The sequence below is a fragment of the Colias philodice genome, chromosome 21, assembly GCF_061535455.1.
Source record: "Colias philodice isolate Cphi_HAF_F1 chromosome 21, ilColPhil1 Martin Lab GWU primary, whole genome shotgun sequence".
Lineage (NCBI taxonomy): Eukaryota > Metazoa > Arthropoda > Insecta > Lepidoptera > Pieridae > Colias > Colias philodice.
Window position 1 is genome coordinate 1,169,094 of NC_143106.1, and position 19,447 is coordinate 1,188,540.

A 19,447-nucleotide genomic window follows, 5' to 3' on the forward strand; every position below is an offset into this window, starting at 1 on the left:
TTTAGTAAGTATCAGAAAAAAAAGAAAAATGTATAAATTTCCCTGTTAATTGGAACCTTAATTGGAATATTTAACTACACTAATATTTTATTTACAACATCTACCTCTACATAGAATATAGCACTATCGCTGTACGTTTGCATTAGGTACACTAAATCAAAACTACCTACTCAATTGATTTTGATAACTGCTATAATATGATTTTTAGCGGAGCTGGGCATTGTATTTATGAAATATTTTATATAGAGGTAAGTAGGTAATATTATATCATCGAAATTTATCTATTTAGCAGTAGCGTATTTTGAAGTGAAAACTTCTTTAGCGGCGTTGGGTATAAAATCTTAAACTCGGGTCAGGACCAAGAAGCTTATATCTAATACACTGGAGATTTCAGAACATTAATAATCAAGTTTTCACTTCTGTCGGCACTCCCGGAGTGCAACCCGTCTTTTTTTTATACCATAATATTACACTTGTCTAATTTCAAGAAAATAAATTATGTAGGCAACAGACATTAAAAATTAACAATTCATGTACATAAAAGCTAGGTACTTAACTAAGAACCTACGTGCTAAAAGTATTGCTGCTCAGCATTACAGTAAAATTAGTACAGGTTTTTACTTCAGAGCAGATTTACAGTGACAAAAAAAAACATATTTATAGTAACTAGGTAATCATCACTATATAGTATAAAACAAAGTCGCTTTCTCTGTCCCTATGTCCCTTTGTATGCTTAAATCTTTAAACCTACGCAACGGATTTTGATGCGGTTTTTTTTAATAGATAGAGTGATTCAAGAGGAAGGTTTTAGTATATAGGTAATTTTTAGGTTTTAGACAAAGCGGGCGAAGCCGCGGGCGGTAAGCTAGTAATTAATAATTCACAAAATCGGAAATAGCAACTCATGCCATAACTAATTAATAAAAGGGAAAAATAATTAATGAATACATTGGGTACGGATTAAATTGATTAACATAATTATCAATTAATCCTTTATTTTTATCATTTAATTCTTGATAGATTTAAACAGAAAAAAAACAGTTTTTACGTAGATTGGTGTAGTAGGTCCAAGGATGTACAAGACCGTTGCTATTTTTTTGGTTTTGTGTGGGGTTTCGGTAAGGTTATTCATGATTTTTTTTTCATTCTAGAATCATAACTAGGTAAACATTATTTATCTTCAAAATCATGGTTGTCTGTTAGTATTTATCTTGCTATAAAAATCATGGTTGTTCGTTTGTCCTGGCCAAGCTCTGAATTGGACTGATTTTGATGGAATTTTTACTGTCAGATAGAGAAACAATGACGATTAAATAATGGATCAAACGTATTTTTATGAATCACGGGATTTATTTAATTAGGCGATTAATTAAACTATTACAAGTTTTCTCTTAAAAATTTACATTGCGATATTTTTTTCAGGCTTTTGCCGACTCCCGACTAGCTTATCCTGAAGATGTTCGTGGTAAGCAATTGATGACAGTTTATTTAGACTATTATAATTAACTATTAAAAAAACAAAAAATTCTTATAATAATATGTCATATCTTATAGCTATATAATTATCATGTTTTGTTTTTTGGATTAAATTTGAAACTTATTAACTGAATCACGCAATTGAAGTGAACAGTATTGAAAATGGTCTAAAATAACGAGCCATTATAACATCAATTTCTCAATAAAAGGTGGTCGTTTAGTAGAAATTAGGACCTATATTAATTAGGATAGATAGAAATAAGTTTGTCGTTAAAATAAAAGACACAATGAAGTAAGTAGAAGATCTCTATCCGGTAGTGCTCAAAGATTGCACATTTAATTGCCCGTAAGGAAAATTGATGTGATTGAGAACTGATTGTGAGTATGTAAAATTAATCGTAATGTAGTATATTTTATGGATTCAACTACTTTCTACAAATACTACCTGCTAGTGATACAACTTCTACTTCTACTAATACAAGATCAATCACATTTTACGTGATCGATATTTTGTAGAAGTAAAAATGAGCAACATCCAATTTCTTCGTCTCATTCAAGAACGACTGTTTACCTCATTCAGATTAATACATATTTAAATAAACGGTTCCTATAGTATAATATGAATTGGTTTGCTCTAGTGATGTAACGATACATGATTTTGCCGATACGATACCGATACCGATATTTGTAGTAAAAAATCGGCTATACCGATACCGATATCGATGGCTTGGTAGAAAAATAAATAGTGAATTATTTATAAAAGTTACCAACATTTAACAGAGACTCAACTGTTTATCCGTAAGCTTCTGGCAGCGCCGCACAGCAGCGACAATGCAGGGCCGCGGCTGCCAGATCGCGACCGCCCAGATCCGAATGCTACCTTTAATCGTATTCTTTTAAATAAAAATGCCAAATCAAAAAAACAAGAAATACATTTATTTTAGTATTATTATTTTACAAAGTCAGTTAAACTTTAAGTAATACACATACAATCAGTAATCAAAGTTTACTATTGGTAGAGTTTTTTCAGAAAACAAAATACCCTCGCGCGTGGGCGTCCTCCCGCGTCGTTCATTGGGCGCGGTTTTTTGAATTGTTTGATTTCGATATTGGTTGTTTTATAATCGGCGATACCGCGATATATCGGCTTGCCTGTCGGCCGATATATCGGTATCGGTATCGTTACATACCTAGTTTGCTCAAGGATAGAGATGTTTAGTAAAATATATTGATAGCCTTGAAATTAACGAGAAGCTAATCATAATCTAATTCATTAATTCGATGAAAAGATTTGTACTAACGCATTATCTTATTATCGATAAATTATCAATATGTTATAATAACTAATTAATTTTGATTACAATTTAATTTATCTAGGAAACACGCATTTTTGTTTGATAATACATATTATCTTATCGTGGACATGGGAATGGGTTTTGTGGTTTTGCCCCGCGATAACGAATATTTACCTCTAGACCCTAGATAATATGTATAGGTTATGCATATGTATATGTAGTATTTTCTTTACTTGTATTCATATCGTATTCTATACTAGGTACATAAAGCTGAAGAGTTTGTTTGTTTGAACGCGTTATTCTCAGGGACTACTGGTCCGATTTGAAAAATTCTTTCGGTGTTAGATAGCCCATTTATCAGGCTATAGCACCACGGAGCTCAGCTTGTGATAAAATTAAAATGGCTTAATTTTTTTTTATACGCAAGGCCTCATAACAAAAATAGTATTACAATAGTATTGTATTATAGAAGTGTTCTGAGATTGTATCTTGGCTTTTTGGCGCCAAGTAACTAATTTCTGTTTTGTTTTACAGATCTATGAAATAATTTTGCATTAGAAGTATACATATTATTGCTTTGCCTACTTTTACTAAATAATAAATAACTCTTAACATTATTTATTAATGTTGCTACTACTAACTAGTTAGTCTTAGCACACTGTTGACCTAAAAATTTCGTCTTAAACAGAGATAGCTTTACATTGAGTCAGGATCGTCTTTATAACTCTACGATAGAATGCCAGTAACGTGCCATTTTAAAGATCCCGTATATATAATGTACTTTATGTTTAGCACTATTTATTAAAGTTGTATACAACAGTTTAACCTAAAAATCTCATCACCAGCGAACACAGGCAGGATCGTCTCCGGCTGGGAGGCGGAAGAAGGCCAGTTCCCCTACCAGCTCTCTCTCCGTATGGTGAACAACGAGGCTGCAGTGTTCGGGTGTGGAGCTACCCTTATTCATAATGAGTGGGCGCTCACTGCTGCTCATTGTACTGCTATGTGAGTTGGTTTTTATTGGCTACTAGCTGTTGCCCGCGACTTCGTCCGCGATTACGTCGTTTTTCGTCATTCGTCGTTTAAAAAAAATACGTGACGCTTTATTTTTGAATGTTCTTAATTGTCTCTTATAAAAATTAACTACATTAAAATTGAATACTCTGATAGGAAAATCTTAAAATCGGAGGACATCGAAAATCTGAGGAAAACATGAGTGAATTTGATTTAAATTCTACATTACTTAGTAATTCAAATAATAATCTAAATTAAATGTAGATTAACAGTTTGAGCGCATCATTATATAATATGTACCTCAGTATTAAATTACGTTATAGTTTACATAGTAATTTTACTAAAAACACGATGACTTTCTTTCGCGCTCGGTACAACAAACTAAGCATGTTTGTGGTACGTGGCCCACGTCACTCGACCCCCCGTGAGTTCCCCTCCGTTACTATGCGAAAATACATTCGTCGCCCTACTGTAGGAAAAATTGTAATATTTTAAATTCGAGAAATATTGATTTCTTGTATTCGACTATTCGTTGTAGTCGAATCTATACATATAATAAAATCGTAGGAAAGTCAAAACTGTACATTGAATATTTTTTTAAAAGAATACATAATCCATGATCTATAATCGATATAGAAGCCAAAAACATAGTTTTTAGATTTTTTGTCTGTTTGTCTGTTTGTCTGTTTGTCTGTATGTTTGTCCAGGCTAATCTCGAAAAGTACTGCATAGATTGACTTCAAATTTTGCATGAATATTACTAACAGGTCGGGTGAGGCTTTTTTAAACATATTATCATGCTATCACCTCCGGGGGAGGAGCTGTGAACCTTTTTTTTTCTTACGTATTCCGTGTATTACGACAGCGTACAATCTAAAGATTCATGTTTAAATGTTGGTTTCGGGTAAGCCATGCTATTATCTAGCTTTACACAATAAAAACGATGTCATTTACGTAATTTGGGCAGAGAATCAGTTTAATGAATTTATTAGTATACAAATTTGAAACAGCGCCATCTATGAGATTTCGTAAAAATCAAATCAATTTACATGTTAACACTACTGAATACAATGTTAAAAATTAATAATTTAAATATAATTATGTTATTTATTTATTCTTCCCTTCCCTATAAGGTGCGCTTATAATTCGTGTGAATATACTACATTTTTAAAAGTGAGGGTAGATGTTTATTATTTTAAGTCAAACTAGACACCATTAAAATTAATCTAATATTGATTGTGTTCATTGGTTACATTTTTAAAAATCTTCGTGTTTTAAAAATTGGATAACGAGGCGGGACTCGAACCAGCATTCTTTAGTGGTCGAATTTTTTCTATTCTTTATAAATTTATTGTTTATGAATTTATATTTATAAACAATAATACAAAAAGGTTAGTTCGTTGATAATTATTATTCCTTCATCATTTACATGTTGTAAGTAAAAATATACTTTGACTGTTAATACTTTTGTTCAGTATTTACCTGTATGATTATTGCTTGGTAATTAATATATTTTCATGTCGTATACCTAATTATAAACATAAGTTTGATGTGAAACTAGCTGGATTTATTTTTACACACTTACAGTCTTATATTTTGTGTTAATGTTAAAATAGTATTAATAGTGTAAATCATAATATTTTTTCACAATTAAAAATATTTCGTTTTTTTTGATGATGTTGGCATCGAATTAAACCGCGCTGTCGTTTCGTTCACAAAAAGTGAAGTTATGAGGACCGAATATGTAGCCGCTTCAACTTACGGAAACGAGAGTAACCTGCGTTGTCTGTTAGTTATTGTATAGTCGCATTTAACGTTACATGGAAATTGGAATCTAATTATATGTATACTTATATACTTATATTAAATCTGTAGAGGTCAATTCTGTACATGAAATATATTTCCTAAATAACTATCACGAGGTGATTAGGGATCGACACTGACGCCAAAAATTTTTGTCCGTCTGTCTGTCTGTATAACCGTTATAGAAACAAAAACTACTCGACGGATTTAAACGAAACTTTGTACAATTATTTTTCATATTCGTGAGCAGAGCAGTAACTCTGTTCTCCATATTATATAAAAAATATCTCCCGACATCATAAATATCTATCTTTTATGGTTGAGCTTAGGAGTTCAAAGCTTTCTGATTATATTTGTCTACTAGCTGTGCCCGCGACTTCGTCCGCGTGGAATAGTGACTATGGGACCTATGACCATGGGCTCAGGGTGGGGCAACAATAATTGTTTTTATTTTCATGCTTCCACTCCCACGTTCACTCCCAGGCCCACGCCAACGCCCACGCCCACTCCCCTTCACAATTGGTACCTACCAGATCAAAGCCAGGGTAAGCGCCCCACCCAGCCCCACCGTGGCTACGCCCATGCTGAATTACTACTTAACATACAATTATTGAGTAAATACGTACTACCATAAAATGTAATTAAAAGAATTGTTACTTATTAAAATTTCTTACTAAACTGAGCTAAAAAACTTACGTACCAACTTATTAAAGAAAATCAAGAAATGAAATGCCTAACCTATACCAAATAGTTACTACATAATATTGTAATTAAAAATTATGATTAGTATACAATATGGAAAATCAAAAAAGAAATGCCTAACTAATTCTACGTCAAATTTCTTTTAAATTATGTCATATTATTTTTTAGGAACCAGGGGGGGAGAGTAGCAAATTCTATTTCCTTCCTTTCTTAAATGGATGTTTTTAATAATGTATGGTGTAGCCACTGATCAGCTTAATCGATACTCAATTTTTATCAAATCCAGGAACAAATCCAAATTAGATGTTTCCTGTCTCACGCACGTAACTAAAGGCTGAAGAGAGAGAGAGGGAGCACGTAACTAAACCGTTTAGACGAAGAAAAGTGTATAGAAAAAGGAATAAATAATTTCATAAACTTCCCGACGATCTTTAAAAATAAATTATTATATCATTTTCATTCCCACTTTTACCCCTATGTAGGTATAATAAGTGGATGAACCGATTTTGATACAATTTATCTAAGAACCAGCGTCGGAAAATATGCTGCCTAACAAAAAAAAAGCCGCATCTAATTCGGTTTACCCGTTAGCCAGCTACGGTGCCATAGACAGACACACACACACACACACAGAAATACATAGCAGTCAAACACATAACACCCATCTTTTTGCGTCGGGGCTTAAAAATATAATACGACATAATTTAAAGGACATTTTATGTGGAAAATTTACCTATTAGAAGTAACCATAATGTTAATTTGACCCCGCCCCCCCTACTACCTCAGCTTACCCCCAAACCCTTGGGGAATTTTGATATGATCACCTGGACATGTAAAGGAATAACTGTAGCGTACATATAACAGATAAATTACGTTTTATCGTACACTGTACAGTGTACAATAGAATGCCTTAGCAAATGTTCGCCGTGATTACTTATAAATTGTCATAACTTTTTTATTTATGAACCGATTGATATGAAATAAACACTAAATGTTAAATGAAAATTACCACAATACATTAGTGAAAACCGCATCTAAATCGGATAAGCCGTTTCTGAGATTAGCGTGCACAAACATACAGACAAACAGACAAAAAAAATTTTAACTACAGGTTTGGGTTCAAGATCGATTTAATAATAACACCTGCTAATTTTTTTCTACATATTTTCATTGTACAGACATCGCTTTTCCACAATTTTATTATATGTATTGATGATGATGATGATTGATGATTATAACACTCTCAGTCCGTTTTAACTTAATTTTTATTCACTCGCATCAGTGCCACCTAAAAAATCTTTATATCGAAATTCGAGCAAAGCTAAGAAAATGAGAAATAAGAGTTCTCAAGGATCGTTAGAGGTAAGAGGCTTACTATTGACCGAAAACAACATGTGTTATGCCGAGAACCTGAAACCGCTTCACAACGAGAATTGCCTGTGAGACCGAAACCTTCACTGAGAGGGTATAACGTCTCACAGCTGATCGCAAATGGCATATTTTATCTCGATAATCTGAAACTTTTACTCAATATGAAGACCGTTTGACAAATAATAGGGTGCACCATAATATTATTCGATCTCTTGAAGATGAACATGAGCATAAGCAATGACTAGAGTAGGGACGCGAATATTACCATTATTTGAGACAAGATTATTTGAGACAAGTACGATTAATAAGTTTGTTTAATGAAAGATTAAGAATTGAAACTATTTGGTCTCTTGAAACGGACGAATAGCGAGAGGCCCGTCTTACTGTAGACAGATTTCGACAGTCTTAATGACTTAGAGGTAAACATAGAAGATCAATCTACGAGTTCGGTGGTGTGGTCCGACAAATATAAAAGTGGGTTTGCTTATAAGGAACCTCACAATTGATTACAGATCATCTTCTGTATAGGCGATATTAACGTAGTATGTTCTTTTTGTAATGCTTTAAAGAAGAGTAAGGAGTCGGCTTTCGTTTGAAGATATACCAGAACCTTTGAAATCACTACTTTTAGAGGAACATGTGCAATCTAAACAGTTCTTAGACAATATTCGCTCTTATAGTAGTGCGTTTTAAATGATCCTTTGGTGCTCAACAATTATCAGAGGATCCTTTCATGCTTACTTTTAAGATACAAGGTCAAGTTTATCATTTGATAGGATCCCTTTTGCCTGAAGGCCAACCTAAGTTTCTTCAAATATATTTTGTATTCGACTACAACGAATAGTCGAATACAAGAAATCAATATTTCTCGAATTTAAAATATTACAATTTTTCCTACAGTAGGGCGACGAATGTATTTTCGCATAGTAACGGAGGGGAACTCACGGGGGGTCGAGTGACGTGGGCCACGTACCACAAACATGCTTAGTTTGTTGTACCGAGCGCGAAAGAAAGTCATCGTGTTTTTAGTAAAATTACTATGTAAACTATAACGTAATTTAATACTGAGGTACATATTATATAATGATGCGCTCAAACTGTTAATCTACATTTAATTTAGATTATTATTTGAATTACTAAGTAATGTAGAATTTAAATCAAATTCACTCATGTTTTCCTCAGATTTTCGATGTCCTCCGATTTTAAGATTTTCCTATCAGAGTATTCAATTTTAATGTAGTTAATTTTTATAAGAGACAATTAAGAACATTCAAAAATAAAGCGTCACGTATTTTTTTTAAACGACGAATGACGAAAAACGACGTAATCGCGGACGAAGTCGCGGGCAACAGCTAGTACAAAATATATTTGAAGAAACTTAGGTTGGCCTTCAGGCAAAAGGGATCCTATCAAATGATAAACTTGACCTTGTATCTTAAAAGTAAGCATGAAAGGATCCTCTGATAATTGTTGAGCACCAAAGGATCATTTAAAACGCACTACTATAAGAGCGAATATTGTCTAAGAACTGTTTAGATTGCACATGTTCCTCTAAAAGTAGTGATTTCAAAGGTTCTGGTATATCTTCAAACGAAAGCCGACTCCTTACTCTTCTTTAAAGCATTACAAAAAGAACATACTACGTTAATATCGCCTATACAGAAGATGATCTGTAATCAATTGTGAGGTTCCTTATAAGCAAACCCACTTTTATATTTGTCGGACCACACCACCGAACTCGTAGATTGATCTTCTATGTTTACCTCTAAGTCATTAAGACTGTCGAAATCTGTCTACAGTAAGACGGGCCTCTCGCTATTCGTCCGTTTCAAGAGACCAAATAGTTTCAATTCTTAATCTTTCATTAAACAAACTTATTAATCGTACTTGTCTCAAATAATCTTGTCTCAAATAATGGTAATATTCGCGTCCCTACTCTAGTCATTGCTTATGCTCATGTTCATCTTCAAGAGATCGAATAATATTATGGTGCACCCTATTATTTGTCAAACGGTCTTCATATTGAGTAAAAGTTTCAGATTATCGAGATAAAATATGCCATTTGCGATCAGCTGTGAGACGTTATACCCTCTCAGTGAAGGTTTCGGTCTCACAGGCAATTCTCGTTGTGAAGCGGTTTCAGGTTCTCGGCATAACACATGTTGTTTTCGGTCAATAGTAAGCCTCTTACCTCTAACGATCCTTGAGAACTCTTATTTCTCATTTTCTTAGCTTTGCTCGAATTTCGATATAAAGATTTTTTAGGTGGCACTGATGCGAGTGAATAAAAATTAAGTTAAAACGGACTGAGAGTGTTATAATCATCAATCATCATCATCATCAATACATATAATAAAATTGTGGAAAAGCGATGTCTGTACAATGAAAATATGTAGAAAAAAATTAGCAGGTGTTATTATTAAATCGATCTTGAACCCAAACCTGTAGTTAAAATTTTTTTTGTCTGTTTGTCTGTATGTTTGTGCACGCTAATCTCAGAAACGGCTTATCCGATTTAGATGCGGTTTTCACTAATGTATTGTGGTAATTTTCATTTAACATTTAGTGTTTATTTCATATCAATCGGTTCATAAATAAAAAAGTTATGACAATTTATAAGTAATCACGGCGAACATTTGCTAAGGCATTCTATTGTACACTGTACAGTGTACGATAAAACGTAATTTATCTGTTATATGTACGCTACAGTTATTCCTTTACATGTCCAGGTGATCATATCAAAATTCCCCAAGGGTTTGGGGGTAAGCTGAGGTAGTAGGGGGGGCGGGGTCAAATTAACATTATGGTTACTTCTAATAGGTAAATTTTCCACATAAAATGTCCTTTAAATTATGTCGTATTATATTTTTAAGCCCCGACGCAAAAAGATGGGTGTTATGTGTTTGACTGCTATGTATTTCTGTGTGTGTGTGTGTGTGTCTGTCTATGGCACCGTAGCTGGCTAACGGGTAAACCGAATTAGATGCGGCTTTTTTTTTGTTAGGCAGCATATTTTCCGACGCTGGTTCTTAGATAAATTGTATCAAAATCGGTTCATCCACTTATTATACCTACATAGGGGTAAAAGTGGGAATGAAAATGATATAATAATTTATTTTTAAAGATCGTCGGGAAGTTTATGAAATTATTTATTCCTTTTTCTATACACTTTTCTTCGTCTAAACGGTTTAGTTACGTGCTCCCTCTCTCTCTCTTCAGCCTTTAGTTACGTGCGTGAGACAGGAAACATCTAATTTGGATTTGTTCCTGGATTTGATAAAAATTGAGTATCGATTAAGCTGATCAGTGGCTACACCATACATTATTAAAAACATCCATTTAAGAAAGGAAGGAAATAGAATTTGCTACTCTCCCCCCCTGGTTCCTAAAAAATAATATGACATAATTTAAAAGAAATTTGACGTAGAATTAGTTAGGCATTTCTTTTTTGATTTTCCATATTGTATACTAATCATAATTTTTAATTACAATATTATGTAGTAACTATTTGGTATAGGTTAGGCATTTCATTTCTTGATTTTCTTTAATAAGTTGGTACGTAAGTTTTTTAGCTCAGTTTAGTAAGAAATTTTAATAAGTAACAATTCTTTTAATTACATTTTATGGTAGTACGTATTTACTCAATAATTGTATGTTAAGTAGTAATTCAGCATGGGCGTAGCCACGGTGGGGCTGGGTGGGGCGCTTACCCTGGCTTTGATCTGGTAGGTACCAATTGTGAAGGGGAGTGGGCGTGGGCGTTGGCGTGGGCCTGGGAGTGAACGTGGGAGTGGAAGCATGAAAATAAAAACAATTATTGTTGCCCCACCCTGAGCCCATGGTCATAGGTCCCATAGTCACTATTCCACGCGGACGAAGTCGCGGGCACAGCTAGTAGACAAATATAATCAGAAAGCTTTGAACTCCTAAGCTCAACCATAAAAGATAGATATTTATGATGTCGGGAGATATTTTTTATATAATATGGAGAACAGAGTTACTGCTCTGCTCACGAATATGAAAAATAATTGTACAAAGTTTCGTTTAAATCCGTCGAGTAGTTTTTGTTTCTATAACGGTTATACAGACAGACAGACGGACAAAAATTTTTGGCGTCAGTGTCGATCCCTAATCACCTCGTGATAGTTATTTAGGAAATATATTTCATGTACAGAATTGACCTCTACAGATTTAATATAAGTATATAAGTATACATATAATTAGATTCCAATTTCCATGTAACGTTAAATGCGACTATACAATAACTAACAGACAACGCAGGTTACTCTCGTTTCCGTAAGTTGAAGCGGCTACATATTCGGTCCTCATAACTTCACTTTTTGTGAACGAAACGACAGCGCGGTTTAATTCGATGCCAACATCATCAAAAAAAACGAAATATTTTTAATTGTGAAAAAATATTATGATTTACACTATTAATACTATTTTAACATTAACACAAAATATAAGACTGTAAGTGTGTAAAAATAAATCCAGCTAGTTTCACATCAAACTTATGTTTATAATTAGGTATACGACATGAAAATATATTAATTACCAAGCAATAATCATACAGGTAAATACTGAACAAAAGTATTAACAGTCAAAGTATATTTTTACTTACAACATGTAAATGATGAAGGAATAATAATTATCAACGAACTAACCTTTTTGTATTATTGTTTATAAATATAAATTCATAAACAATAAATTTATAAAGAATAGAAAAAATTCGACCACTAAAGAATGCTGGTTCGAGTCCCGCCTCGTTATCCAATTTTTAAAACACGAAGATTTTTAAAAATGTAACCAATGAACACAATCAATATTAGATTAATTTTAATGGTGTCTAGTTTGACTTAAAATAATAAACATCTACCCTCACTTTTAAAAATGTAGTATATTCACACGAATTATAAGCGCACCTTATAGGGAAGGGAAGAATAAATAAATAACATAATTATATTTAAATTATTAATTTTTAACATTGTATTCAGTAGTGTTAACATGTAAATTGATTTGATTTTTACGAAATCTCATAGATGGCGCTGTTTCAAATTTGTATACTAATAAATTCATTAAACTGATTCTCTGCCCAAATTACGTAAATGACATCGTTTTTATTGTGTAAAGCTAGATAATAGCATGGCTTACCCGAAACCAACATTTAAACATGAATCTTTAGATTGTACGCTGTCGTAATACACGGAATACGTAAGAAAAAAAAAGGTTCACAGCTCCTCCCCCGGAGGTGATAGCATGATAATATGTTTAAAAAAGCCTCACCCGACCTGTTAGTAATATTCATGCAAAATTTGAAGTCAATCTATGCAGTACTTTTCGAGATTAGCCTGGACAAACATACAGACAAACAGACAAACAGACAAACAGACAAAAAATCTAAAAACTATGTTTTTGGCTTCTATATCGATTATAGATCATGGATTATGTATTCTTTTAAAAAAATATTCAATGTACAGTTTTGACTTTCCTACGATTTTATTATATGTATAGATAGGATCTTTCATCTGAGTTGTTTTGAAGTGAAACTTCTTTAGGTGCGTTGAGAGTAAAATTTCAAGATCACGAATACCGTCACTTCATGGAGTAAGGCGATGATTTTGGTATCTTTGCATCTTGCCAAAGTGGTTTCACTTCTGAAACGTGTGCTCGGCACACGCGCGCTTTTTTATGATAATGGCAAACCACGGCTTGCGACGTTTGTTTGAAAGAAGTAGGTATAAATACAGTTGAAAATTTTTTGCTATGTCTCTTTAGAATAAATTAAATCATAGTAGAAGAGCCCGTGGGAGATCGTCCTTCACCGATCTGATAACTCTGGTTACGTACGGTTACGGACGTATTTTTTATTAAATATTTTTTATAAACAAGTATGCCTATAATTGCTTGCCTATCGAAAAGTGGTCGTGGCTATTTTTAATTAAATTAACTTTTATCGATTTTTTTTCATCACCTTCATAAGTACTTTTGATAACCAAATGAAATTTATTTGACTGATAGTTTTTGATACACAGAATATGCCTAGGTAGTCTCTTAGACCATTAGGTATATTTTATTGTTAACACTTACTTATATGCTAGAGGAATTTGCATTCCTTTTTGTTATGGTTATTAATGGATGCTTTTAAAGAAAGCGTCATTAAGAAGTTTTTTGAACCGATTTAATATACATATAGAAAGGAACTACAAATATATCTACAGCTCTATCTAATTTTTAGTAATGTTATTATTGACTATATTAACATCTCCATAATAGATTTGAGGATAATATCGTAATGCAGTTTTGATGTACCCATAGAATAATATTAGCATTATTGAGCGGGGTTTATATTATCCCTACATAAACTGGAGAAAAAACAGGGGTAGCTTTACATTGAGCCTTTAAAAAATAAATAACCACTAGATACCCTAATTGATGACTTATAATTTAAAAATAATTTGGAAAATCCAAAAGTGCACGCCTCATAATTTTTTTTTAATAATTATTTATTAATTATTATTTTTGTTTATTTAATAACAATTAAACCACATCGAATCAGACCCTGAAAAATGAAAGGGTTCTATTCCTGAGCATACTCAAGCGTAAGAGAAAAAAAAAGACTCGATTAGTAAAGTATTTCGGTCGCTATCGTGTTAACAAGAAAATCCTCCGCACATACAGACACACGGACGTCCAAGACAGAACTTTTTTAAACTGTTTTTTAACTATGTAGTTTAAATAACAAAAATGACATCAAAAATATCATGAACGTTAAAAATAGTGTTTTTTCTTAATATGTGTGTGTATGTATTATCTTACAAGTGCAATGTATGATACATAAAGACATTTTAAGTTTGAAAAATCAGATGTTTTGCGCGAAGTGACAGTAGTACCCACCTCAACGCTTCGCTTATGAGGCGTGCAAAAGTAAGATGGTACGTCGTCTTCTCTGAATAGTTTGTTTGTTTGTTTGTTTGAACACACTAATCTCAGGAACTACTGGTCGGATTAGAAAAATTATTTCAATGTTAGATAGCCCATTTATTGAGGAAAGCTATATACATATGTATTATGTACCACGAGCGAAGCCGGGGCGGACCGCTGGTAACTAATAAAAGATAGTGAAAAACATAAATTCAACTACATCCTTAGCTGTATTAATCAGAGTCATTTACAAACTATTATTTGTTCAATTTATTCTCCTCACAAACCAAACCCTATCAGAGAATCCATACAATAATGGCTAAATTACTCCACCAGGCGCATTACCATCGTAGTCCGCGTCGGTGTGACCCACACCACAAGGCCAGCTCTGATCTTCGAAACCACGGAGTACTATAACCATCCCTTGTACATCGAGGAGTTGCCGTTTGTGCAGCAAAATGATATTGGTGTTATTAAGTTCCCAAGACCTGTTGAATACAGTGGTAAGTATTATCACAAACAGGAATGGCCTTTTTGGTGTTTAAATACTAAAATTACTCAAACACATTAGATATATATATATTTTTTTAATAAAAATCCCGGTATTCGTAACTTCCGCTAATCGATCCACGACTTAACATTGAATTTCTTCTGCTATTTCATTATAATCTATACTAATATTATAAAGATGAAGAGTTTGTTTGTTTGAACGCGCTAATCTCAGGAACTACTGGTCCGATACTCCGATTTGAAAAATTCTTTCGGTGTTAGATAGCCCATTTATCGAGGAAGGCTATAGGCTGTTTATCATCACCCTAAGACCAACACGAGCGGAGCAATTGGGGTGAAACCGCGGAGCACAGCAAGTAGAAAATAATTAAGTGGTAGACCAAAAGATTAAAAATTAAAGAATGCGAAGATTCTGAGTTACATGGTTACTAATTAAACTATCATTTCAGATGTGATCAAACCAATCAGATTGCAATCTTCTGCCGACAAGGACAAGAACTACGGTCGCCTCACCTTACTCGCCACCGGTTGGGGCAGAAACTGGACTAATGGTAAACTATAACATTAATAATATTAATTTAACACGTGTTTCCGCCTATTTTATAGTTAATCAATCGTGCAAGAGAAATTTCTATAAATTGCTATTGACCCTTTTATTATTTCTCTCATTTCTCTTTAAATATGTATTAAGGGAGGTTCCCCAAATAATTATGTGCCTTAAAAAATAGCCAAATTGGTCGAGCTGATCACGAGTTTTAAGCAACTCATTGGCAATTCATCTTTATTTATAAAGATTATTATTACCAGGTGTGTCCCCCGAGAACATGAACTGGGTGTACCTTACCGGAGTATCGAACCAAATCTGCCGCGCCGCGTTCGGAGGCTCTAGTACCATCGTTGCGTCTACTATCTGCGCTGGGTTCTACAATGTGACCAGCCAGTCTACTTGCCAGGTGAATATAAGATAATAGAGAAAATATCCAATGCTTGGAAAAATGAAAAAAAAAATATCATAGAGAAAACATGAAAAAAATGTGAACAGAAATGAATTTTTCATTTCTAAAGGCCGATTTAATATATTATATTATAAATGAAACCTAAAAAAACAAACGACATTAATGCAGTTTAATGTACATATCCATACTAATATTATAAATGCGAAAGTAACTCTGTCTGTCTGTCTGTCTGTTACTCAATCACGCCTTAACTACTGAACCAATTTGCATGAAATTTGGTATAGAGATATTTTGATACCCGAGAAAGGACATAGGATAGGTTTTATCCCGGAAATCCTACGGGAACGGGAACTATGCGGGTTTTTCTTTGACTGCGCGGGCGATGCCGCGGGTGGAAAGCTAGTAATACATAATTATATATTTTTTCGGCTTACGACATTTATTAATTATATTCATGAATAAATCGCGTTTAAAATCCGTTAAAATCTTTAATTTCTAAATGTTTTTATATTATCCAGGGTGACAGCGGCGGCGGTCTCACCGTGGTGGACGAAGATGGCATCGTCTCTCAAGTTGGTGTATCCTCTTTCGTGTCTTCTTCCGGTTGCCACACACCCATTCCTGCTGGTGAGGGTTTATTTAGTTTATTTATTAATATTCTAAAATAAATTTGTTTAATTATAATTAAAAATGGATATTGTACACGAGCAATTGATTGTTTGATAAAAAGATGAGGCGGATGTTCAACAAAAAAAAAAGAAAGAGTTACTAGTTAACTTAAACTTAAAGGGTCCTTATTTTTTACTGAAATTGAGCTTTTGAGTATCGATATCTAGAGGGAAGCCCTAAAATTCTACACGAAATATGTGTACATCATGGTTTTAATTTCGTTTAACTAGCTTTAATTTTTAAATCGATGACATTATTTCATTAATAATTATTTTGGTATCACCTACATATCTTTATTTTTACAGTATTTCTCTGTGTATAAATACTATTCTTATTTATAGGTTTCATTCGTCCCGGACACTACCACGATTGGTTCTACGAAGTGACTGGAATTAACTTCGACTGGGTCCCGGGACAAGAGGAAGACAGTGAATCCAGTGAATCCAGTGAAAGCGAGTCCAGTGAAAGTGAATCGAGTGAAAGTGAATCCGATGAGGATGAGGATGAGTCTAATGAGGATGAGGATGATGAAGATGGTGATAATGAGGATGGGGATAATGAAGATGGGGACAATGAAGATGGGGACAATGAGGATGGAGACAATGAAGATGGGGATAATGAAGATGGGGACAATGAGGATGGAGATAATGAAGATGGGGATAATGGAAACGGAGAAGAAGAAGAAGCTGTTGGTTTGAGAATGTAAATGAATAGAATTAATCACAAGATTAATTATTTGCATATGTTTTTAAAATAAATGAATAATAAATAGCACCTTGTTTTATTTGTACCCGATACCTGAACCAACGTTGGTTAATAAACGAATGATTTGATGTACTATACCGACTGCTTACACCAATAAAATTATGTATTTCATGAGATTTACTCATTCGCACAAACAATTTCTTCAGATTTATAATATTAATTGGTTTATTCGAAAGAGGAGGCTGTTTAGTGTTTATGAATGTCATGTCGGTTCAAAACATATCTACTGGACTAGTTCTATTTTTCCATTAGGATTCACTTTTATCGATTATATTCGGGCTTACTAAGTAATAATTGGATTAAATTATTTATAAGCATTATATTATATTTAGTTATTAAAAAAGATACGAATTTATTAAATTTTGGGTTTAAATTTCCCAGAAAATTCATATTTTGTTGATGATCATAGCAAGTATTGTACAAAACAATGGTACAACATTCGTTAAATCATCTTCATGCCTTATTTCTTATTGGAATTATTTACGCATTTTAATTAAAATTTTCTTCAATTCATGTCGATTTTCTTCAAACAACTGAATTGATAGAAATTACGTTTCAAACTGAAAACTTTGTTCTTAAGTCTGGAAATTCCTGGAAATCGGATAAGTGAGGGGGGAAGTGGGAAGGGGGAAGGGAAACTCGATTGATAAATAGTTTATCTTTCTAAAAAAGTAAAGTAACAATTTTCCTAGTAGTATGCTCAAGTATATACAGTATATTCCTAAACGTGTGATAAATATGTTGTATCGTATGTTTTGTCTGAGTTATTCAGTCTTTAAAAGCTATGTATGACAAAGGAAACCTAAAAACAGATCCAAATTGGACTAAAACTATCGTCTGACGTCGTATTGCAGTGGTTGTAGTGCGCATGCGTGAAAATGCTGCCATAGTATAAATGTAAATTTTAACATTAAATAAATTGGAGAATATAACATGAATATGTATCTAGATATGATAACTTTGTATTTTATTACAGTATGAAATTGAAAGCTACTGCTAGAAAATCAATAAAAACGTTCTCACGGCTGTTTTCCTTATAAACACTACTTTGAATAGCTTATTTTCATTTATTGTCACTTATAAAACAACGTAGTATAACTACAATATAATATTTCTTTATAATGAAAAAAAGTACTCTACCTACATTAGTAAAGGTAGCAAATCCTTAATTCCCGAGAAAATGGTAAAAAAAATGTATCTAGCAACACCGCGCTACGTTTGGCGCGCGCGCGAAATGCCCCCACAAATCATCATGGCGGTCGTCCGGAGTGCGCTGCTCGCGTACGTTTAACGCAATTATACACGCACCGTTCACATACCCGTCGTATTAAATGTGTTTTTCGTGTATAAAAAATGTTACAGTTGCAGTGTTAAGGCTTGTTTGATATTTATACAGTCGGTGTCTTATATAGTGTTGCATGAGTGACCATAATGGGGTGCTGGGTACGCGGGACGGACGCCATTCACCGGCCAGTACTGAACAGCTAACGTTAGTAATTTTATTAAATTAAGTACACACAATTCCCTATATTTTATCTATATTTTTTGCGTTGTAGCAATGTTCAATTCTCTTTGTAGTGTTCGATTAAAAAAAATTGCAAGAAAAATTCTTACGTTCTTTTTTCAAATTTATTAAAAACATTTGAATTTCTAAACAATTAAACGACTTATTAAAAAGTATCCCTATGGATTTTTTACTAAAAGAAGTGCATATTTTTATAAGAAAAATATTATAGCGTCTTCTTGCAATGGATTTTCCTCTTATGAGACTATAGCATGGAAAACTGGGCTTGGTTAAGGTTTTGCGGAGTTTCCGCACCCCTAAGAAAAACTACATGTACATTGGATATGACATTTTAACAAAGGCTCTTGTAGACCTTGCAACTGACTTATCCATTGTCTTCGTCGCTCTATGTAGTATCTATTGAGCTAAAGATTAAATATTTATAAAAATAAATTATT

The 19,447-nt window shown here is 33.3% G+C and overlaps 2 protein-coding genes and 1 long non-coding RNA gene across 5 annotated transcripts in view; 2 read left to right on the forward strand and 1 right to left on the reverse strand.

Annotated features, from left to right (window-relative positions):
- The window catches only part of LOC149478646 (uncharacterized), a 329,584-nt gene that overhangs the window by 8,327 nt on the left and 301,810 nt on the right, over positions 1-19,447 (reverse strand). The gene's annotated exons all lie outside the window — the stretch shown is intronic.
- Positions 719-17,491, forward strand: LOC149478647 (collagenase-like). Its single transcript, XM_089708673.1, has 8 exons — positions 719-1,118; positions 1,423-1,465; positions 3,617-3,776; positions 14,922-15,088; positions 15,545-15,646; positions 15,903-16,048; positions 16,570-16,678; positions 17,062-17,491. Exons 1-8 carry the CDS (start codon positions 1,074-1,076, stop codon positions 17,424-17,426), a joined length of 1,137 nt encoding a protein of 378 aa, XP_089564799.1. The 5' UTR covers positions 719-1,073; the 3' UTR covers positions 17,427-17,491.
- The window catches only part of LOC149478648 (cholesterol transporter ABCA5-like), a 57,965-nt gene continuing 57,262 nt past the window's right edge, over positions 18,745-19,447 (forward strand). For all 3 annotated transcript variants that reach the window (XM_089708630.1, XM_089708629.1, XM_089708631.1), the window contains exon 1: positions 18,745-18,974. In XM_089708630.1, coding sequence (XP_089564756.1) covers positions 18,904-18,974 — 71 coding nt within the window. In that variant the 5' untranslated portion in view covers positions 18,745-18,903. The remainder of the gene's footprint in view (positions 18,975-19,447) is intronic.